This window comes from Momordica charantia (assembly GCF_013281855.1).
Source record: "Momordica charantia cultivar OHB3-1 chromosome 1 unlocalized genomic scaffold, Mcharantia_2.0 BLBB01000001.1, whole genome shotgun sequence".
Lineage (NCBI taxonomy): Eukaryota > Viridiplantae > Streptophyta > Magnoliopsida > Cucurbitales > Cucurbitaceae > Momordica > Momordica charantia.
Window position 1 is genome coordinate 12812961 of NW_028275157.1, and position 24586 is coordinate 12837546.

The window sequence follows — 24586 nt, forward strand, 5'->3', positions numbered from 1 at the left end:
ATTTTAGTTCTGAAAATGTAAAATTTATGGTTTCGCCATTAGACCTTTTTTTTTAATTGACTTTCACTGTGAATTAATAATTGGATAGTGTGAACCTTAAAATGAGTGGAATTAATATGCTAATATGAGTTTTAAGTGGGTGAATATTAAGGTGAAATATAATAATAATAATCAGAATAATTACTTTTTGAAAGTTGAATGACTAAAATTATATTTTGATAAGTCAATAACCAAAATGATACTTTATTTAGTTCAAAAATTAAAATAGACATTTAAAAGGTTTATAAATAAAAATAAAATCAGTTAGAAAATTTTAAGAACTAAAATGAGATTTAAAACTTGTTTTTTTTTTCTTTTTAATTTAACTCTACCTAATATTTGAAGTTGTGTGATCGATTTTATATTAATTTTTTTAAATATAAAAACCTAACCTAAGCATATGTTTCTTTATCGATGTGCCTACTGATAAAAATTTCAAGCCTATTTGAATTACATAGTTATATTTATGTTAAATAATTTGTGAAAAATTAATGACAATGATTAAATAAGTATATATGCAAGAATTTAAGAATTAGAATAACTGACATGAAAGTTAGAAGAGCTAAAACAAGACATTTGAAAAATTATAAAGACTAAAACAAAGCTTAAGGTGAGATTGTACTTAATCAAATGGACCAACAATATTAACGTGTGATTGGCAACTAACAAGTGGGAGATGAATTTGACAAAGCTTAATCATGAAGGACAGCTTAAACATATAATTAGAATTCAACAAGTGTTAACGCTTTCCAAAGCTCCGTATAAAAGCTAGGGTCGATATTTCCTAACGTGCAATCTCTAAGCAACTTTATTAATCTCGACTCGAAATCGATTCGAATTAAATACTAACTTAAGCCTTGAAATGTAGTAATTGAGCACCACACCAGTGTAAGATTCAGGTCGGAAATCAACTCGTCACCTCGTTCAAAAACATATATTTCGTCAGCAAATATATCTATGACAATGAAATAAGGAATTCTTTTTGGTACAAGATTGTCTCAACAATTCTACACCACAAAATTGGCAATGAAAATTGTTTATCATAAAAGAGCTTTAGCAACAAAATATGCCGTTATGTCGATAAGTTTATGCATTGAAAAAATTTGAATTTGTTGGAGTAATTGTTGGAATTAATTAAATTAATTCATTAAATGAGTAATAATTTATGATAAATTATATGGTAAAATAAGTGGTCTAGTTAAGGTCTATAAACTTCCTATCTATAGTATGGTCCACGGGACAGATACCAACCTGTTGATTCTAGAGCATTTCTAGAATCAACTTATAAATACAGGGTTATGGTCCCCAATATACTATGTCTCTTTAGTCTCCTAGTTCCCATCTAATAAAGAGTATTGTCCATCTTCGATCTCAGGTGCATAATTGAGGATGACCCAAACCATGCAAATATTGTTACAGAAATTTTGGAATCTCGACTCATTCCAACTCATGGATCCAGATAATTCGAAATAACTTAGAGTTATTTGGCCTACTCTCATGCATAGATCCTATAATAATGTTTTTTTGTTTTCTAACCGTGATAGCCAATTAGAATCATACCTTGCTCGAGTTTGGGTCGAGTTGCACCAAGCATAACATAGACATAATAATCGATAGCATTTGGCTCTCTTGTTTATGAAACTGGTTGGACTATATGACAATGAGCTACCATATTAAGTAATTGATAGTTGAGAATAGCCCATATTAGTGAATATACTTTATACAAATATTAAAAATCTCACATTTATAGAAGTTTGGGAAAGTTACATTTTAGTGGTGGTGTGACTAACATCTATGTCAAACAATGTTTAATGGTCGGTGTGTGACACAAAACTAAAGCTGTTTTTGGATAAAAAAAAGGTACCTCCTTTTTGACTCATTTTCATTACCCATCTATCCATCTTTGTTAAATAATATCAAACGGTCCGTAAAAGTGATTGCTACGTTGCTCAACTAGTTAAAATATACATCATCGATTAAAAAATCAGATGTTCGAATTTCCATCTCCAAATGTCGTTGAAACTATAAAAAAGTGATGCTAGTGCTACGTTACATTTATTTAAAAAATTTTAATAATTAAAGTTCAGGAATCTATTGTTTTAGTGAAGGTTTCATGTACTGAAATATTTTTGTCCATAAATAAAGAGTTCATAAAGAATATTTAAACTAACAAATAAACATTCTTCTCTTAAAATTTATTACTATTAATATTTTGTTTAAATTTTATCTTTTTTTTACGATGCTATGAAAACGTCAATTCACCTTTTATGTGGATGTCGAACTCATAAACATATATAAATGTCAATGGAAATGTTTAGACAAAAATTTAATAACCTGATTTTAGCATTAAAGAAATTATAAAACTTTATAAAAGTTTAGAAAGTTTAATAAGTTTGGTTCGTTTATGTTAAAGTGAACGGAATCTCTATGGAATTGAAAAAGTTGCAACCTAGAATACCTTACATAATTAAATAGGTATTAGTTTGGTTTTCTTAACATTATTTTTAGAAGTTATAAAACATAATTTCTTTTTAATATTCTTTTTATAACTATTAAGTTTAACTAGATAAAGTATTTTCTTGATAATTAAATAGAATATAATACTTATTTATCAAACCCTATACTTTTTAAATGATTAATATAACATGTGAATTTAGAATGAATGTTAAAATTGGTGGATTATAATTTTTTTTATTATTATTTAGGTGTCAGCGACCCATTGGCTTTTATGCCCCTATACCTGGGATATAAATAGTATCTCCATATATGTACATACCTAAGGAGTCATTGCTTAGTGGAGCTGTCGTTTCATGCTTTAACCTAAGACCTCAAGGATATTCCTTGAAGCCCCAAGCCACTCAAGCTATCCCTTGAAAACGATGGATTATAAATTTATTTGGTACGATACTTAGTCAGGTACTAGAGACCACACGAAAGAAGAAAAGTTGAATTTTATGCTAATTTCTTATAAATTTGGAGGAAGTATTAGAAACTTTTTTCTCTCCGATAGCTTAAGTATCTTTTAAATTTCTACCAACTCACGAAGTACATGTCAGGTAAAAATTATCGTTAGTGCTTGTATAACTGAAAAATATTAAAAATTAGGGACTAAATTGAAATATTAAAAAAAAAGTTCTTGAACTTTCATGTGTCCAATATGTCTTCGACCTATTCGATGTTTTTTAAAATTAACAGATCTATTAAACATAAAATTGAATGTAATGTTTAATAGAACTATATAAACTTTCAATTTGAGTCTAGTATATCTATAAATTAAAAATTATATTGATCAATTATTGGTCAAGAATCTATAAGACGTCAAATTGAAAAGGTTAAAAACCTAATAGATGCATAATGAAATTTCAGGTTTGGGACACCTTAGAAACCCTATTAGACCCAAATTAAGAGTTTAGAAACATATTGGACACTTGTTAAAGTTTAAGAATCGAAAATTACTTGGATACTTATTAGTCAGCACTTATATTTTGCTTATCCTATCAAATTTTTGACAAGCAATAGATATAGATATTAAAAAGATGTATTTCAACCATTTCAATAAAAAAACTATTAATTTTTTATTAGGATAAGACTAATAATTAAGCAACTAAGTATTATTCTTAAAAATCTATTAACCAACGCTTAAAAATTTAGAGGGTAAACTTGTAATTTAATATGTATATGTATCTATGTACTTTATATATAAGCTACTACTCTATATTTATGAAACTCTAGAAAGTTCCATATGATATATCATAAATTTCTCCTTCATTAAGTAAAGTAAAAAAGATCACTAGAGAAGACGTGAAAAGAGAGAGTGTGTGTGAATAAAGCTGCTTGCCCATGAAGTTAAGCACCTTTAAAAACTTTGTAATATATAATAATATAATCTTTCATCTTTCCATCTTCATTTTCCTCCTTCCCATTAAAAGCTCCACTATTTTCATTCCCGCCGGTCACCGGAAAGAGCTGTCTTTTACCATGGCCACGGCCGGGCACGTGAAGAAGCTGATCGTGGAAGTCGTGGATGCTCGTAATCTCTTGCCAAAAGATGGCCATGGAACTTCAAGTCCTTATGTCATCGTCGACTACCACGGCCAGCGGAAGCGGACCCAGACTGCAGTTCGGGACTTGAACCCGACATGGAACGAGGTTCTCGAGTTTAATGTCGGGCCACCATCGAGCGTGTTTGGAGATGTTTTGGAGCTCGATGTGAACCATGATCGGAGCTACGGTCAGACGCGGCGGAGCAACTTTTTGGGACGGATCAGGCTGAGTTCCACGCAGTTTGTGAGGAGGGGTGAGGAGGCTTTGATTTATTTTCATTTGGAGAAGAAGAGCCTCTTTAGTTGGGTCCAAGGGGAGATTGGTTTGAGGATTTATTATTCCGATGGGGTTGCTCCGCCACCGTCTCCACCACCACCGGCGGTTGCAACCGTTGATGGTGTGGAGGAGCCATCACCAACCACGGAATCTGAGCCGCCACAACTACCATTGGCTTCCAAAGAAACGGAAGAATTGGCTCCAGTCGAACAACAAGGTAACTCAAATTAAAAAATTTAAGGAGATAGACTATATTAAAATTTAAGGAAAGGAGATAGATTTAAGGAAAGGAGATAGACTATATTAAAATTTAAGGAGATAGACTATATTGTAAATTTGATCCGATAAAATTTTTCGTTTTTATTTATAAATTTTTCTTTTTAATATAATAAGTTAGATAAGGATTCCAACTCACAATCCTAAACTTGGTTTTTGTCTGTAACCATAAGTAAATTAATTTGAATCTTGAATTTTTTATTTCATTAGTTAAAACCTTTTTTGTGATTATTTTATTACTATGTTAAATTTGGATATTTTCATGTTACATGATATGGATGTTTTGTTTAGTTGAATTTTTTTTTTTTTTAACCAAGATTTATTGGTTGATTCACACATGAATTTCTAATTTAATTTTGTAGTATTAATTACCACACCTATTTTTGTGATAAGTTCCGGCTTTAAATGAATGAAATTGGAAATACAAGATTAAAATTGCCTCACCCCATCTCAATTGAGGAGTAAAAATTCAACACCTCCCTTTAATCTTTTTCCTTCAAACATATAAAACCTCTTCTATCTCAAAATTATTATTTAATTTGACCCGTACAAGGTAACTAAATTTATAAATTTTTTTAGTAAGAGTTAAGGATTCGAACTTACAACCTTTGCTGGTCAGTAAATTCGATAATTATTTTATAAAAAAATTGATTAATTATTCTATAAAAAGATACTTTTTTGAATTCCTTTTTATATATACTCAAGGTTACAGAATTTTCAATCGCGACCTCCAATAAATTCTCATTAGTTTAATTCCACGTTTAAATGACCGTTGAATTCAAAATCTTAAGCTAATTTCTTCGTATTCTTGATAGCCGCAGAGCCCACCGTAGAAATACGAGCCACTGAGATCACTCCTCCAGTAGAAACCGTTGTTGAAACGCCGACCACTGAGATCACTCCTCCGGTAGAACCTGCTGTTGAAACGCCGGCTGCTGATAATAGTCCTCCAGCGGCTGAAACGCAGCCGTTGGAACCACACCCACCGCCGGAATCAAACGTGGGAGCGGAGGAGGCGCCGCCGGAAACATCATCGGAAGACGATCACTTTCAAACAATGACATCATTGGAGTCAAATTCAGAACCAGAAGTCAACTTCGCGCCGCAGCCAATCAGAAGGTCGGTTCCTGCGGTAAGATACTCATTGGAGTCGGCAGAAAGTCAAACGATCGAACGGTCCACATTCGATCTCGTCGAGAAGATGCACTACCTCTTCGTGCGAGTAGTAAAAGCGCGCTCGCTCGCCACCATCGACCGTCCGATCGTGAAGATCGAAGCATTGGGCCAGCGCGTCACATCAAAACCAGCAAGAAAGAGCCACGTGTTCGAGTGGGAGCAGACGTTCGCTTTCGGCCGCGATGCACCAGATTCCGCTTCCACCATGGAGATTTCGGTCTGGGACAGTAAAGAAAACGACGCCGCATCGTTCGACGGGGAGCCACATAATTTCTTGGGCGGGTTATGTTTTGACGTGTCTGAAATTCTCCTGCGGGACCCACCCGATAGTCCGCTGGCCCCTCAGTGGTACAGGCTGGAAGCGGAAGGAGACGACGTCGTTTCAGGCGGGTATTTAATGCTGGCCACGTGGATCGGAACGCAAGCCGACGACGCGTTCGCCGACGCGTGGAAGACAGACGCCGCCGGGAATTTCAACTCCAGAGCGAAAATTTACCAATCGCCGAAGCTCTGGTATCTCCGAGCCACCGTGATCGAAGCCCAAGACGCGGTTCCTCTCGCCGCCATGAAAGAAGCTTCGTTCCAAATCAAAGCTCAACTGGGCTTCCAAGTTTCGAAAACCAGAGCCGCCGTGGCCCGGAACGGAGCGCCGTCGTGGAACGAAGATTTGCTCTTCGTCGCCGCCGAGCCGCTGACCGATCACTTGGTCTTCACCCTCGAGATCCGCCAGTCGAAGGCGGTGGCCGCCGTGGGAGTAGTTAGAATCCCGCTCACCGATATCGAGCGGCGCGTGGATGACCGGAAAGTGACCTCCCGGTGGTGCACGCTCGCCGATCCGGCGGATGAAAAGGGATCGTCCTACATGGGAAGGATTCAGGTGAGGCTTTGTTTTGACGGTGGGTATCACGTGATGGATGAGGCGGCGCACGTGAGCAGCGACTACCGGCCCACGGCGAGGCAGCTGTGGAAACCGCCGGTGGGGTCCATTCAAGTCGGAGTGATTGGGTGCAAGAATTTGGTTCCGATGAAGTCGACGGCGGGCGGGAAGGCATCCACAGACGCGTATTGCGTGGCCAAATACGGGTCGAAGTGGGTCCGAACCCGGACCGTTTGCAACAGTTTCGACCCGAAATGGAATGAGCAATATACGTGGAAGGTAATTTAATTTTTTAATAAAATTTTCTTTCTCCTTATTTTCACTAAAAAAGAAACATCTTGATTCTTTATCGATTCAAATATATGCATGTAAATAATCTTTTTTTCTCCTTAATTTGAAACACTTCTTTAAATATGGTTTTTTCCTCTGTATTGATATTCAATATACATTAAAATATGTGAACTTTTTTAACAACATTTGAAGAAGCTTTTTTATAGAAGCTTTCTTGAGTTTTTCTTTTAAGTAAAATTATAATTTTATTTCCTAATCCTTTAGATTAGATTTGTGTTTAATTAGATCATTTCAACTTTAAATATTATCTAATATATATTTAAATTTTTAACTTAAATATTATCTAATATATCTTTAAATTTTTAATTTCTTGTCTAGGTTATTTTTTATATTTAATAGATCTTTAAACTTTTAATTTTATAATTAATAGATCCTTGAATTTAAGTTGTTTTTTTAAACCATTTACTATTTGGACGTTTTTTAGAACCCATTTAATTTTATATTTCATAAATTTATCAATTAAAATAACTTGAATAAGACAAAAATTATTCCACAAAATTAAAAGTATTTATACATTTTTAATTTTATGGATATATTAGTTACAAAGTTACAAGTTTTGAAACTTATTAAAAAACTTGAAAATTATGGAATTTAATTTTTTCACCACACAAGAAAAAAATAATTTTAACGACTAAATAATAAAATAAATCTGACTTAATACTGTGAGTTTAAAACATTTTAATTTTCTTTACAATCTAATATCAAAGATATACAAAAATCAGAATTTATTTTTTAAATAAATTGATATAATCAATAGTATTTAATTTAATTGAATATTAAACAAAACTTAATTAAACTTAAGACTCCAAGAGAATTTCCGACATATATGTTAGGAATTTATATATTAATATATAAAGAATATAATATTTCAATCAATAAATCTCAAATTATTTTTTAATTTAACATAAAATTTTGTAGGTTTACGATCCGTGCACGGTGTTGACCATCGGAGTTTTCGACAGTTCAGGAGAATTCAAAACCGACGGTCCAGCCGAACCGGATAGGCCCGATTCGCGAATCGGAAAAGTTCGGATCCGTATCTCTACGCTAAAAACCGGTAAGGTGTACAGAAATTTCTTCCCTCTCCTAATTTTCTCCGCCGCCGGAGCGCGGAAGATGGGGGAAGTGGAACTCGCCGTCCGATTCATCCGCACGGCGCCGCCGTTGGATTTCATCCACGTGTACGCCAAGCCATTGCTGCCGTTGATGCACCACGCGAACCCGCTCGGAGTGAGGCAACAGGATCTGCTGAGGAGCGCGGCGGTGGAGACGGTGGTCGGCCACCTCTCGAGATCGGAGCCGCCGCTCCGGCGGGAGGTCGTCAGTTTCATGCTCGATGCGGAATCGCAAAATTTCAGCATGCGGAAAGTGCGTGCGAACTGGTACAGAGTAATCGGCGTGGCCGCCACCGTCATCGCCGCCGTGAAATGGATCGACGATACAAGGTCGTGGAGGAATCCGACAGCCACGATTCTCGTCCACGCGCTGCTGCTGGTGCTAATTTGGTTTCCAGATTTGATTATACCGACGGTTGCATTCTACGCGTTTGTGATAGGCGCGTGGAATTACCGATTCCGGTCGCCAGACTTGCTCCCGCATTTCGATTCGAAGCTTTCGTTGGTCGACGTCGTCGATCGGGAAGAACTGGACGAGGAGTTCGATGGCGTTCCGAGCAGGAGGTCGCCGGAAGCCGTACGAGTGAGGTACGACAAACTACGCGCGCTTGGGGCGCGTGTGCAGAGCTTATTGGGGGATTTGGCAACGCAAGGGGAGCGTATGCAGGCGTTGGTGACGTGGCGTGACCCACGCGCCACCGGGATTTTCACGGCGTTCTGCTTTGCAGTGGCGGTTGTGTTGTACGTGGTGCCGTCCAAAATGGTGGCGGTGGCGTTTGGGTTCTATTATCTCCGCCACCCAGTATTCCGGGACTGGCTGCCGTCGCCCGCGCTCAACTTCTTGAGAAGGCTTCCGTCAATGTCTGATCGCTTAATGTAGGTTGCCCAACAATTTACTCTTTGTACTTCTAAATTGTTCTACGCTCCCAAATTTAGGTACGTAATAATTTATTCTTATAATTCAAAACTCTTAATGATTTAGTCTATACTGAAAGAAATCTCATAAAACATAATTGTTATTTTTATTATATAATGATTCAATTTTTGTATCTTAATGAACATATTTATTTCTCCTACTTTTATATAAGAAATCTTATTAAATTTTCAGATTTTACAAATGAGATTAAATCATTATAAATTTTAAACTACAAGTAAATTGTTAAATATTAAAATTAATTGGTTAATTATTATTAATTAGTTAACTAAAATTTTTTAATTTATCTTTTATTAATTTGTATAATTAGATTTAGTTACCAAATTTAAGTCATGTGGAGTTTCACTGTTAATAGTGGTATTGATTTTGGACATTTTGTTGAAATGGTTGGATTATCATTGAACTAGATATGCTCGTGCTTACATTTTGCAACTTATCGGTGGTAGCCTATTTGCCGATAAGTCTAATAACTTGGTTCACTTGATATTCCTTCCGTTGTTGGCTGATTTTGAAATTGTTGGACGATTCAGTTGGGGAGGAGCATGCTTGGTATGGTTGTATCAACATTTATGCAAGACATGTCGATCTGATTCACGAGACATTGCTGGTCTGATTATACTTCTTCATGTATGGGCTTGGGATCGGTTCCCAAGCATGGCTCTAGCTCGTCGCAACATCGCGGAACATGAGCTAGCAGGACAACCATTAGCTGCACAATATACTTATCTAACTATTTCATTGTGACATAATATTAATTCTTTTAATATATATACAACTTGACAAACTTAGAGTATTATTGTAGGTGGAGAGATCAATTTTGTGTCACAGAATTATCGACACATGTATTGGTTCAGTATAGATACATGTCGGACTTCCTGACACTGGGATCGGTATGTATTTAAATATTTAAAATTATATATATAACTTGGTTGACTTTTGACATTGTTTGGGGAAAGAATACCCTGGACACGTGGAGGACAGCCATTGGTTCTCCAAGATGACCCATGAGTCATGCCCCAGCTTGAACCGCCGAGATTACCGCCACTAGCGTTGACAGGTTCTAAGTATGAGGGCCGAGGTGCGACCTGGCCAAGGTTCGATCTACCGGGAAGCTCGGTGGGGGCCGATGTGAGCGACTGTCAGCGGCGTGATTATCGGGTGTAACCGTCGGTCCCGAGATTACCGGGTGTAACCGTCGTTCCTGAGATTACCGGGTATAACCGTCGCGGGATTAGCGGGACTACCACCTATAAGTAGAGGATCTCACTCCACGATCAGGTACGATGATTTCTGACCTCGAACTAAAATGAGAATCCGACCTATACTAACTTGATCGTCGGAGTGCTCACCCTTTTGTGCAGGTCTGCCCAAGTATACAGATCGGTCCGGAGGCCGAGTTCGAGCTGCAATCAGAAACACACTGTTGTGCATAACCTTGCATAAACTGACATGATATTTTTGTCTAAATATTTCAGATGATTTGGGACCATATAATAAGGAATTTACATCCCTACCAGATTAGTGCAACAACGGACATGAAATTGGTGCACAGTAAGTGTACTCATTTGTTTTCATGTTGTTGAGTGGCATCATCCAGATAGAGTTGGTAGGCAGTTCGGGATGAAACAATCAATTCCAGATGTTCCTAGTTGGGACCCGAAGATACATGATATAGACCTTCGACATCGGGGATGGCAGGACCATGTAACACCTTTTGTGGCAATGTGGTGCATGCGTAGAGATTATATTGCTATTAGTCATCTGGTGGACGATGATGGTGATTGCGATCCCAGATACATGAGTTGGTATTTGTCAATTAATAGACTTTATATCACTCAAGAAGGAGCAGCGTCTAGTGCTACTGTATGTTTTTCAATGTTTTTCAATTTTGCTTTACAAATTATTTGAATTTTATATATTTATCTTAATTCATTTTCTATGCAGACGGGCATGTTTTGAACAAATTAGTATCATCCCATCGTCAGAAGATATTAATAGCTTGTGTACCACTAGTGGTAGATATCTTCAAAGGCTTCATCAGTTGTATAGAGTACCTACACCCAGGGTTCAAAATGCCGCTCGACATGTCGAGTATGTCATCATTGACATAGGGGGTAAAAGTCGATTTTCCCTCATATCGTCGACATGTCGAAATGTCGACAAAATGTCGACATGTCTTTTTTTTCCTCTTCTTCTTTTAAGGTTATTTTATTTTCATCATTTTCCTACTATATCACTATAGTCTATAATTTCTTACAACCTCGATGATTATAATCTTAGTCTGTTCAATGAAATATTCGAATTTTAATACCGTATAAATTATAACTAATAAGATTTGAAATTTGCTTTATTGATAATTTCTAATTCAATCTAGTTCTTAGTTACACAATTGAACAATATATGTAAAATATTGACATATATAAAGATTAGAATAATCTTAGAATTTTTAAAAAATAAAATATTATTATTATTATTATTATTATTATTATTATTATTATTATTTGGAAAAACTACATTTAAATATGTGAGAAACATACACAAAAAAAATAGGACTAAATGAAATCACTAAAATTTAGAGATATGGTGGTTGCATCATCATTATAAAAAAAGGGGGATTTTTAGAGGACCAAAGAGAAGCCGAAATAGTTATATCTTCTCAAAGGTTGGCCGGGGACTTCGATGTGCCTGAGAAAGTACAATGATTTCTCTCCAACCAGATATGCCAAAGAATCGAGCTCACAGCGTTACTCTAGAGAATATATCTTGGTTTAGTGAGTGGAACAGGTAGAACCTCAACAATGAAATTATCAATATGGTTCGGGAGAGCGAAAGAAATATGGAAAGTATCGAAAAGACGATACCAAATACTTTCTGTGTACTTACAGTGGAGAAAAATATGATCTAAAGTCTCATACGCTGATTCACAAAGATAGCACTGATCTGGGCTGATGCTCATATTTGGAAGGTGTTTCTGCAATCTTTCCTACGTATTTAGTGCTCGGGTTACTTAATATTTGTATAAAATATTATTATATACAAATAGTGGTGAAACATGAAGTAGAATAGGTAACTTAATTAATACAAAAAATATGATCTCGGAGGATCCAATGCACTATCTTGATAACTTTGATATAAATTACAATAGTTCTCCTCGGTCATCTTAGCTGAAAGTTTTGAAAGTAGTTGTTCAAATGAGTAGACTATGAAGCACATATGGATGCCATTGGTAGACACTTTGGATGAATGACACAATCACGCTCCACCTTTCACACAGCACAAGATGATGCCGACACATCCACACCTATGGTTATGATACCGACTCCTGATTCCATCCAGGTTCACACACCAGTACAATATGATTATAAAGGTCATGGACATGGACATGGAGATTATGGACAATACATCAACCCTAACGAGGATCAATAGACAGGCACCGAGAGCTCGTCGTCGACAACCACATCGTCATCGACGACCTCCCTCATGTGGCACACATTAGATGGATTGATGAACTATAATGCTTAATTTTGGTTAATCAACTGTACCTTTTAGATATTAATTAATATTTTATTCATATCTTGAATATTATTTAATAATCTGATAAATTAACTATAATTCTCTAATATTGATAAATTAATAATATTATTTTCTAATTAAAGTATGATATTAACCAAATTAAATCTTTAAATATTAAATATATTAAAATCAAATTATAAAATAAATATAGCAAATAACTTAAGAAGCAAAAAAAAAACACAATAATTACTTGGTCTCGAAGAGACGACCAGTTAGTAAAAAAAATGAAACTTGGTCGAGCCATATAATTAAAAAGAAAAAGGACTTGGTCGTCTCTTCAACCAAGCCATGTAATTTTAAGAAAAAAGGACTTGGTTGTCTCTTAGACCAAGCGTTATTTAAAAAAACAAAAATTAACGTGGCGCTTGACCAATCTTTGCCACTTCACAAGTCGTCTCTTAAATAGACGACCTGTTATTTCCAAAACATTATTTTCAGAAATAGTTTAGGAAGTGGTATATTTTCGTAATTACTTTAACCTTTAACATTATATAAAAAAAAATTCATTAAAGATCTATTAAATACTTTTCAAATGTTGGATGAAATTATTTAATAAGTTTGGTCGTTGATAATTTTATACTCTTTAATGTATAAGATTAACTACTTTTTAAAATCCGTGGACTTTTAGGTTTATAATTTTCCAAAAGTCCTTTTTTTTTCTTTGAACAAATGCAAAAGTGAGAATAACTATATTTTGTTCATTGCTACTGTTTTGCTAAATAATATACATTTAATGTTCATCTCAAATAACATAAGAGACTTCAATACATATCCACATCAACATCTAAATATAGCCGTCATATGTTAAAAGTAAATCAATATAAAAGTCGAAGATTTGGTAGTTTTCTCTAATTCTTCCCCCTCCAAATTTTAGGATATAAAAGATAATTTTATCAATACCAAAAAATAATGAAAGAAACGTCCCTACACAAATTTTTAAAATTGAAATGATTAAAATAATATATTTTTTTCTTCGTCTTCAATATTTCTTCTTTGTCATACAATGTTTACGTAAACTCCATCAATTCTATTTTCAATAGTTTTGATTATTATCTCGAGTCAATTAAAGGACATGTTTGGGAGTGATTTTAACATGTTAATATTAAAATTACTTCCATTTTAAATATACATACTTGACAATAATTCTTAAATGATTCTCTGTGAATCACTACAGAGATGATTCTCCAAATAGTTTGTGGTCAAAAATTAATAAGAAATTCATTTTTAAAATGGTTGTTGTTTTAAATCTCAAATTTATTTCTCTATTTCACCTTATATTTAGCATTTTTTTAGTACAACTATAATTACCATTATGAGAAAGTTAATTTTTTCACTATGCGTCTCTCTAACTTTATATATTTTTAATATTTTTTCTCTCTCATTTTTTAATCTCTTTATAAGTTTTTAGTCTCCATCTTTTTCTAAGTTTATTTCTCTCTCTCAAATTTCTCTCCCTACATTTTTTTCTCTTTTAATTTTTTTTCTTTCTTTAAAAGTTTTGTCAAATTATCTCTTTAAACTTGAAATATTAAGAATTAAAAGTTACTTTTAGAGTCAAACGGATCTCATCAAGGTAAAACGAGAAGTTACTTAGAAATAAGAACTAAAACAAGATCCTAGACGTAGGCTCTCTTACCCGTTAAACATAAGTTGGCATTTAATTTATTTAGGATTCTAGAGTTGCATAAACATATGTAAACACTAGCCTAAACTTCTAAACAAACCAAAAGCAGTATGGAATAGGAGTTGAACCAGTTTGCATAAATTGAGTGTAATTACGGGCACATTTGGTAGGTGTAATTCATCATTTTAGAACTAAATAGTAGTAGGGGGGTTGGTCTTTTAAATTCTATTATTTTCATGTGTTTTTCGTGTTCAACCAATCTGACCAATTTTTATCACAACCCCGATTGCTCATTGCAACCGTTTTCAAATTCAATTTCAAAAGAAAAACTAGTCCCTGTGGAGACGAACATGGAATACTTCCAGATTATTAATTGTGACAGTGTGCACTTGCACTTATCCTCTAGCTATTAAGCTGAGGCGCAACAATAGACCACAACATGCTGGCAACGAACGTCATACGGCTATGAGGCTGCCTTTATCTGAGTCGACCGAGGGTGAAACAGGTCGACAACTTCCCGAACAGGCCCTGGGTAATACAAGACGACTGATTCTAGGGCAGAACAAACAACAGACAGAAATTCCTGAACAACAGGAGAACAAATGGGCTACTTTAGAAAAGAAGATTGCAGGAGTTAACCGAAACACACCTCTCACTCTTGAGAGACTTGAGCAATAAGAGAAGAGTCCACCAGCACTTGTATGAAATCTACAAAAGGGCAAAGCTCCCGAGAATAGAGACGTGAGGGAGTCGACAAACAGCCCATTGGCACGAAGTAAACTGGTAATGGGAGGGAACGACAAACCACGAAATGATACTTACCGTCGACAGGAAACCCGACAAGGCCTCAAGAACACTACGCTACATAAAGAAAAATCACTTAGCCAACATGAGCTTACAGAAAGATCACAGAAAGACTGTAAAAGACAAAAAGATAGAAGATACGATCTTGAGGAGATTATAGAGCCAACAGATTCCCCATTCGTGGAAGAAATAATGAGAAAAAAGATCCCTCCAAAGTTCAAACTCCTTGCTATAGAACAATACGACGGCTCGACAGATCCTTTTGACCATTTGGACGTGTATAAAGAATGGATGGACCTCTACGGGATGACAGAAGCAGTCAAGTGCAGAGTGTTCTCTTTCACGTTAACAGACACTGCTCGTGTCTGGTTTCGACAATTAAGAAGAAAGTCAATCTTCTCCTTCAAAAAACTGGTCGAAGCATTTGTCACGCAATTCATTGGATGGCAGAATTGGAGCCAACCTGTGACTTACCTCCTGACCATAAAGCAAGAATCAACTGAGAGCCTCAGAGAATATGTGGCTCGCTTCAACGAGGAAAGACTACTAGTCAAAGATCTTACCGACGGAATATCACTACTCGCTTTCCTATCTGGAATAAGAGATAAAGAGCTTTCATTTTCTTTTAGAAAGAGAGCTCCAATAACCTTCTCATAAGCATTGACTCGAGCTAAAAAATATATGAGCGCAGAAGAACTACTCCATTCAAAACAGGGTCTTGACAAAACTCAAGACCGGTTGTATCAACGAGGCCATTTGAAGAATTACACTCCAACGACAGACTCATTCAAGCTAGAGTCGGGAGAGAGCAATGAGTATTGCATGGATGCTACTACGTCATCTCAAGATGACGCGTGACGACCTGATCAGACAGGACAATATTTCTTTCTTTTTTGCCTGGTTAATAGTTTAGGCTTAATTTCTTTGATAATTGCTTATATAAATTATCGTTTACTTCGTCTCAAATTACGTTTGGCCCTACATTTCAGAAAATTTCTACTTGCTTTTGGTTATAGCATGTGATATTTGTTTAATTCTTTACTACTTGGGCATTTATCTTTATTCTAATGAAAACTCCTCAAGTGGGGGGCATGGATAGATTAATCAATAGTTGGTCAATGAACTCAAACTGGGACATACCTAGAAGCAGGCCGATAAACTGGAAACCAATCAGTGAAACCAGGGAATAGAATCCTAAAGGTGCTGAAAAAGATATGCATACAGGCCCAGCAAGGTTGAAACAGAAAGCATGCAAGTCAAACCAATCAAGGATATTGATTAAACCCAGGGTAAAAAACTGGCAGAGGCCAAATAGGTTAGAAACCCAAGGGTTCCGACTAAACTCAAGGTATAAAACCATTGGGAAAAGTCAAATAGGTTAGAAACCTAAGAGTAAACCCGGAGGTATAAAACCATGGGCAAAAGCCAAATAAAGTTAGAAATCCAAGGGTGGTATCGCTGGCCGAGCTATAAGTTAGATCTCAAGGCTAAAATCTAAGGTTAAAACTAACCATATAGTAGAGCCCATGAGACTTGATTGCAGCCAACTATATAGAAATAGTATGGAGCTAGCAAGATCAGCCCATGAAACGACAACCGACAACGACAAAAGGGTATCAACTGGATTCACGGTATAAATCCATTGGCAAAAGCCAAATAGGTTGAAAACCCAAGATTAAAGTCTAGAGTATAAAACCATGGGCAAAACCCAAACAGGTTAGAAACTTAAAGGTGATACAGCCAGTCCAACCGAGAGTTATATCCTATAGCAAAATATGGTGGTTAAAACTAAAACTAACAGTACGGTTGACCCAAAAGACTTGATTACAGCCGACTCAATCAAAGATAATGGGGGCTAGGAAAGTTAGCCTATAGAGACGACAACCAACAGCGACTAAAAATAGGGCTGTTCCACAAAAGTAGTCATTCACACCAGATAACAAGTACTCTCAATATAGAAGTCTTAGCATGTTCTTGTCTTCTATTTTGAGAGTGGGGACTACTGTTATGGGGAGATAAAAGAAGAATAGACCAAGCGACGAGGCCCGAAGGAAACCCAAGAGAAAGCCCGAACCAGGAAAGGGGGGCCGGCACCCCACGACTTGGGCCGGCCCCCGGCCTACCAGGCCTCGGTGCCGAGCAGTTCTCAACTCCCTGGCCGAGAACCATAGCAGTTCATCTCGATCATTTTGTAGTCCCACTAGAAGTATCCCGACTTGATTCTTGATTTGACCTAAAGCCCACAACGAACGAGCGAGCCCGAATATTAAGATGTATGAGGATTCGACTGGGGTAAACCTTAAAGGGATGAGAACTCGACTTCTATAAATGGAAGGGTGAGCCAAACCCTAGAGGTATTAAAAAAAACACCCTACTCTCTACACTCTAACTTGATTATCCATTTACCCTCCTTGCTAACTTAGGCATCGGAGCCCGTGTGACTGGAGTAACACCGGTTTAGGTTTGACTGGTTTTGGAGGTTCTCTGATCCCCGATTATCAAGTTTGATGCGAACCTCGAAAAGATCCAGGAGAGTATAATTCACGCATCAACACATTACTTCATGATGCAATACCGTCTTAAACATGATTAAATCACCAATAAACCCAAAAGTTAAATAGAGAGGAAATAAAAATATAGGGTTTCTAACACAAATATGGTTAAATCACTAATGAACCCAAAAACGCTTAAGCTAATGAATTAGGGTAAATTTAATCATTTATAAGATATCTAACCATATGTAATAAATAATGGTGAAAACTGAGGTACACGTAAAGCTAGTTCAGACACTTGTAAAAAGAAAAAATTAATGGCGACAACACTTGCATCGTTAGATGCAAAGATTATTCTATTTTATTCCATTAATGATCGATCCTTGGTTTCTCACAGATCTTCATAAAAGAACTTCTTGAAATCATCCATATGCTTTGTCTGCAATCGTATCGCTATGATGACCGACCCATCATTGGTTGGCCCCGACATGATGTACGCCTTTCCATCACTGTTCACCATTGCCGGCCCAACGTAAGATGGTCGTCCCCACCCAAAATCTGCATCATACAACGGCATCGACATCCAACTCCCTAAAGCTAGATTCGGGTTGCCCCAAAATGAACCTTTGACCCGAACTATGGAGTGGTGCAATGTTCTTGCCCAGGTGATGTCCTCTTTCCTAGCCAGAAAGTCCATTGCCGACTTTGCGTATTCGTCGGTCATCTTCCACGTTCCTTCTCTTATTTTTCCAACAGCATAGCTTAGTGGTTGAGTCATCAGATCACCAAACTTGCATTGCGGTGTTATCGTGATCAGACATGAGTTTCCAGTGAAGTTTTCGGGGATGGGTGTCCTTAGTCGTCGACTTATATCGACGATGATACGGACCACTGTCGGCTGTCTACTCTCAGCATTGTTACGGGCCTTACATGCACACAACCACATGTATCCAGTGATAGACTCATATCGACTGTATGGTCGTGGCTGCAGTTCATGATCAAGCATTGCCATGTTTTGATTAGTTGTATTTGGATTTGGTTGGTTCGAATTTGCTCTCTTTTTCAACTTTTCAACTTGTTCCTTTGTAAGTTTTAGCAATGCACAAACAGATTCTTTCTTCTCCTCCTCCTATTATGAATATCAATAAAATATTTTATTAGTTTAAATATTATTAAATTAATATATTTTTCCATTTGAGCTAGGTTCAGTTTGGCTCACGGACAAAAAATATATATTTTATTATTTCTCAAGAAATATTTAAATAACATACCAGCAATAAGAATACTAAAATATATAATTTCACATTAATATTATAGGTAAATAAAAGAAATTATCCGGTCACCATTAACTAATTCAAAAGGTATTCGTTGGACACAACTGATTTTTTAAAACCCAGAGGGGAAACGTGGCTTTTCAGAACTAGAACAAATTAAAAGAAGTGTGTCCTATTAGCAAAAACTTTAGACTAAGAAGAGGCATTTTTCTCTTTTATATTTTACAAGATCCTAAATTCTAATACAAGTTTGACTCAATAATTTTATTTTAATTATATATTATTTATAATATTAAAGTAACATATTGCTATCAATACAATACTAATAAAATAAATTAAAATTTATTATTGATTTGAAAAATAATATTAATATTAATGTATTTCTAATTATTTAAAAATTAGGAAGAGATGTTCTAATAATTGTTATAGGTTGACTCATTTAGGTTACAGATAGTTTTAGAAATTAACATGATCAATAGATTTTCAACTTCTAACAATCAACATACCAGTTAAGATTTCCTATTTCAATTCCGGATAAGTAATTGTATGAGGTGAAAGAGATAACCTAGAGCGAAAAGTAAAGAATAATTTTGTTATTTAGAAAATCAAGATTGATAAGATTAAAATAAACCAAAAGCGAGTATAGCTCAACGGTAATTGTCATATATCTCCGACTAAGAGAGTGTGGGTTCGATCTCCTATTAAAAATAGATTAAAAAATAATTCATTCCGTACAATTAAAATTATATTTAAACAATAAAAAAGAAATTTGTAACTTTACAAAAATGATCATGTATATTGTAACCTATTTGCTAAAGCTTAATTACCTCGGCATTGGAGTATCCATGGAGAAGCGGTGGTTCATCATATTCACCATGGTGAAACCGCGGTGGAGGAACCGGCTTCTGCGGTTGCAAAAACTTCCTGTCATGAAACGGCTGCGGAATACTGTCCACCGTTTTCTCGCCGCGCGCCATGCTCGCCCACGAGTTGATGAACGTAATGGCGGAGGCCCCGTCGACGAGAGTGTGAGAAAAGGTGACGCCGACGACAAGCCCGCCGCAGCTGAATCTCGTCACCTGAACCAGCAGCATCGGTACCTCCTCGATGGGAGAATTATCGTAATCGACGTTGGGAGCGAGTCGTCGGAGAGCATCGGAGGGTGCGAAGTCGCCGTAGTCGTCGAGCTTGGCAGTGGAGGAAGCTTCCATGAGTGTGGCTCCGGCGGCGCAGCAGTCAAGCTCGAGGCGGCCGCCAGCGATCAAGCGGAGGCGGCCGGCGAGAGGGTAGTAAGGGACGAGGATTTGGCTGAGGGAGTTTTTTAAGGAACCGAGGACGGCAGCGGTGGCCGCGGCAGCCGGAGATTTGTAGATGTAGACGGTGGGGACGTGAGTCCATGCCCTGAACTGGTCGTTCTCCGATAAGGAAAGAGCGGCGGCGGGAGTAGGGTGGCTGGGAAAGACGGTGGTGGAAGAATTAATGGTTAAAGACGCCATTGATTCTGGTTTTCACGAGAGCTTGGATTGGGAGGATTATTCTTTTTTTTTTATCAAATTTTATGAATGGAGTTGATTTCATAAATCATTTCATTTATAGTTTTTCTTTCTTTAAATATTATAGTCTTCCTCTTGAAAATATTTAAGTGAGATTAAGGTTTCTTAGCTTAATTTTAAAAAATAGAAAACTAAAACTACTTAATCAACTTTCAATTTCATCAAATTAAAATTTTAAATTTTTTTTTCTTTTTTAAATGTTACCATGTTTATCGTAACAGAGTTTGATTTTCTCATGTACATTCAACAAATTATAAAATATATTTATGGGACTTTAAAGAAATAAAAGAAATACACACCACACTGGAGCCCGCGTGGGATATTAATGTAATTTTTCTGGACAGTTTCATCGATTGTATTAGCCAAAAATTTAATTTTATGCCAGCCTTGATTTTAGTGAAATTAAGTAAGTTTTGAGAAATTTTTCCTTGTTCTTTCTTAAAATTTCATGATGGTTGTTCGCGGTCGAATTCAGAATCGACGTCATGTCCCAACTCAGTTCGGAGTCTTCATAAGGGATAAAACGATCCCTCCGTACCTGTCGACCTGATCAATATCGAGGTGAGATTACCAAATCATACCAGCCGACTTGAAGAATTCCACCTTAGATCCGACCACCGACTTGGGACCCAACAATCATAACCGTCGGTCGGAATGATTCCAGTGGCTTTATCTCCCTCGTTTGTCTAAAAGGGGCACTCCACTCCATGTGTCAAGTATGCAATTCTGTCCGAGAACGACTTACTACCACTCAAGTTCACTCTAACTTGAACGTCGGAGTTTTTGTTCCCTATACAGGTCTTACTGTCGCTTGAGCTCGTACTTCAACAACTCACTCCGATTAGCTCATGACAGACTTGTAGCTCGACAAAAATCTGCATCAAACAATGTATATAGTAAAAGTTGAACACAATGTAAAAATATTTACAACAATTGTGTAGATTAAAAGCCTAAAATGAAAATTTATTAACTTTGCCCTGTTAATGTTAATTATATTAGGGTAAATTTTATTTTCTCTCTTCATAAAAAATGTGTAAGAGCAAATTTTGCCCACTCGCCAATAAGTATGAACTCCTATTTTTGGACTTATACAATTCTCGTCTTGGTCTCAAGTTTTACTAGTCGCTTATGGATAAGATGCTTTGAAATAGGATGTTTTTTTAGAGATAAGATAGCTACATGGATGGCTATTAGATTTCCATAAGAAAAAATGGCGATAATGATATTTATTTTATTAAAAAATCTTGTATAATTGGGATATATAATCAAATAATCTTAAAATCAAAATTATTTCTAAGAAATAAATATAAACTATTTTTTAATTTTATAATAATAAATTAATTCATTACAAATTATTAGTGAATAATTAATTGTGGTTATTAAAAATGAGCCCTATAATTAATCAAATGTATTTAAAATATTAAAGAATAAATAATAATTTAGAACAGATTTTTTAAAACAAAACTATGTTTTCAAAATCTGTTTTTTTTTTTAATTGAACAGACTAATAAATGGTCGGCAAGAATTTATATATTTTTTAAGTTATAATTAAAAGTAAAATAGCCATCTAAAGTCAAAACAGCGGTTTTTAGCTATAAAATTTTGACAAATGTTTCATAAATATTTTTCAAATTATATAGAAAGAATAAAAGTAAGTACTTATTGAACTTTCGTACAAATATATAAATTGTTCAAAGTTCTCATGCCTCACATCCACGAAAAAAAGAAAATACTTTTATCTTTTTTGTGGTGTTGTTTTTTTTTCCTTTTTTTTTTATTATAAAAAAGCATGTAAGTACGTATAAGTGTCATTTTGACTTAATATTAACACTAATTAAGTCACTAAATGCAAAATACAAAAAATAGAAACTCCGACTTCTTTTGGTAAAAACATAAACATCTTGCTTCTCTTTCTCGATTTTAAGAAATGTTTTAAAAATTTATATAACACTCTGGAAATAACCAATTAATTTATATAACACTTTGTAAATAACAAATTCATTTATATAACATTTTGTAAATAACAAATTTAAGTTTCTGGTCTCTTATTCGTTTCTAGTTTTTTTTTAAAAGCATAATCAAAATGTATAATAAATATTAACAAATAAATATAATATAAAATTGAATATTTAATTAAAAAATTTCATATAAAAATTTTATTTTTTAAAATTTTAGAGAAGGAGAAACAAGAAGGTAACAATATGTTTCTATTTCATTTTTTCAATATAAAGAAGAAATGACAAGAAATAATTATCATGTAATCCTATTCTTATTTATTAAAAAATAAAAAATAATAAACATAAATAGAAACCAGAAAAATAGAAAGAAAAATTACCAACCAGAAAATAGTCTACCTTTTGTATAAGGAATTTGGTGAACGCATTTTGTGTTTTATTCTGAAGTTTACCATTTGAATTTAAACTATATTTTATTTTTTAGTGCAAGACATTTTGGATGGAGCGGGATTAAATTTTCAACCTCAAAAAAGGTTAATTAGTGTTCTATCTCCTAAGCTATATTCAAGTCGACTTAAACTATATTTTATCTAACAGTAAGCAACATGTGTGATGCAGGTGAAATTTATCATTTTTATTAATATTAACTTAAAGAGCAAATTTGTTATTAAAAACAAATCCGTCTCTCAATTTCTCCTTTTATTTCTCTTTCTAAATACTATATCTCATTCTTTACAAATTTCTCTCTATCAATCTCCACCTTCCTAATTTTATCTATTTCTTTCCAAATACTATCTCTTCACCTTTACCAATTCCAAATAAATTTAAACAAATATGGTAACGTGAGTAAGGAATTTGGATGGATAGAGAGAAAAGGAGTCTAAGAGTAAATGAAAAAAAAAAGTAATGAAAGATAACACAGAGATAAAAATAAAATAGAAAAATAATAAACAAGAAATTGTTATCAAGCAATGCTTCCATTAACATAAAAACAAAACGTTACCAAAGGGACACCTAACTTACTTCCTATTAAATCTAGATTTTTCATTTTAGAGATGGATATGTTTTTTTTTTCTTTTTCGGAAATGATAGATGGATATGTTCAATCTAAATTAAGTTGAAATATCTTTTCTTAACACGCAGATTTAAAGAAAAAGAAAAAAAAACACTTTAATATCACATTGCCCATAAGAGCTTAATGAAAAAAACTTATGTCTTATTTACTTATCAGGAATCAGAACGGGAATGAATTGGAATAAAAATCAATCGAAATGAAAATGTTATTCATTTGATATTGTTTACCAGAAATTTTCTACAATCGAAATCAGAATTCCTTTGTATTGTTTACTAAAATTGTCTGGAATTGAATAGGTAGTCATTTTCTTCTTTCTAACTAATTATAAATACATTATTGTGTTAATCTTTTTTAATTACAATAATAATAAATTTTAATTTATTTTATTACGATGGATAGTAAATATTCTTTTTTTATTCTATCATTTAATACAAAAATATTGTTATAAAAAATCATTTAACATAAAATATTATTAAATTTTATTATTCTAATATTTAATAATAAAATCTTTTTAAAAAGATCTATTGATATTAATTAACAGTAACAAAGTAAAAAATTTTAAAATTGAATATAAATTTATAGTATTTAATAATAAAATCATATCAATCAGTATAAATTTTTATTATAAGAAAAAATATTAGTAGTAGAAATGAAAATGAAGTAATTTATAAATAATTAATTAGAAAAATTATCTCCTTAATAAAGACAGAGAAAGGGTAAAAATAAGGAAATAATTCTAATAAATGTATGGGCCCATGGAATAAGAAATGAGAATTAGATTGAGAAGAGTCTAGGAGAAGAATAAGATTACCCGTTTTAAATTTGAGGTGGGTCACAATTTGATTCTATTCCTACGACTTACTAAATACGTTCAATCCCATTCTTTGCTTCCCACCCTTCAACTAAACATGGGCTTAATTAATTTCAAAAGGGAATTGGAATTTAACCTGGCTGCCACAAATGGGGGATACTTTTCAAACCTAATATTATCTTTTTAAGACGTATAAAATTTGATAAATAGGCCAAATATCCTTTAAAAAGAAAAAAAAAAGGCTAAATATATGTTTTTCTTTTAAAATAGTAAATAGGTTTTAATTCTTAATATTTAGGTGTTTTTTAATTTAATTTTTTTTATTTTAATACTTTTC

General features: G+C 34.6%; 2 protein-coding genes across 7 annotated transcripts; one reads left to right on the forward strand and one right to left on the reverse strand.

Moving 5' to 3' along the window:
- The first annotated feature begins 3922 nt into the window (after window positions 1–3922).
- Window positions 3923–11438, forward strand: LOC111023153 (C2 calcium/lipid-binding plant phosphoribosyltransferase family protein). 6 transcript variants are annotated; one of them, XR_015791701.1, is made up of 6 exons: window positions 3923–4576; window positions 5451–6967; window positions 7958–9030; window positions 9619–10366; window positions 10450–10951; window positions 11033–11438. XR_015791701.1 is itself a non-coding variant. In XM_088125706.1 (3 exons), exons 1-3 carry the CDS (start codon window positions 4018–4020, stop codon window positions 9032–9034), a joined length of 3153 nt encoding a protein of 1050 aa, XP_087981832.1. In that variant the 5' UTR covers window positions 3924–4017; the 3' UTR covers window positions 9035–9123. The 6 variants fall into 6 exon arrangements, 1 of the variants encoding a protein (XP_087981832.1); XR_015791702.1 differs by having other exon boundaries at window positions 10564–10951; XR_015791703.1 differs by having other exon boundaries at window positions 9619–9978; window positions 10564–10951.
- A 6282-nt stretch (window positions 11439–17720) lies between these two features.
- On the reverse strand, window positions 17721–20431 carry LOC111023179 (hydroxycinnamoyl-CoA:piscidic acid hydroxycinnamoyltransferase-like). The gene is made up of 2 exons (XM_022300555.2): window positions 19683–20431; window positions 17721–18710 (listed from the first exon to the last, which is right to left on the reverse strand). The coding sequence occupies exons 1-2, from the start codon at window positions 20349–20351 to the stop codon at window positions 17973–17975; spliced, it is 1407 nt and encodes a 468-aa protein (XP_022156247.1). The 5' UTR covers window positions 20352–20431; the 3' UTR covers window positions 17721–17972.
- Window positions 20432–24586: the final 4155 nt, after the last annotated feature.

Bases quoted from the DNA above. Each gene is read 5' to 3' on its own strand.
- LOC111023153 (XM_088125706.1), top strand. From the start codon at position 4,018: ATGGCCACGGCCGGGCACGTGAAGAAGCTGATCGTGGAAGTCGTGGAT. The intron at 4,577-5,450 runs GTAACTCAAATT...TATTCTTGATAG, and splicing joins GGCTCCAGTCGAACAACAAG to CCGCAGAGCCCACCGTAGAA. The intron at 6,968-7,957 runs GTAATTTAATTT...AAAATTTTGTAG, and splicing joins ATGAGCAATATACGTGGAAG to GTTTACGATCCGTGCACGGT.
- LOC111023179 (XM_022300555.2), bottom strand. From the start codon at position 20,351: ATGGCGTCTTTAACCATTAATTCTTCCACCACCGTCTTTCCCAGCCAC. The intron at 18,711-19,682 runs GTAATTAAGCTT...TATTCATAATAG, and splicing joins ATGGATACTCCAATGCCGAG to GAGGAGGAGAAGAAAGAATC.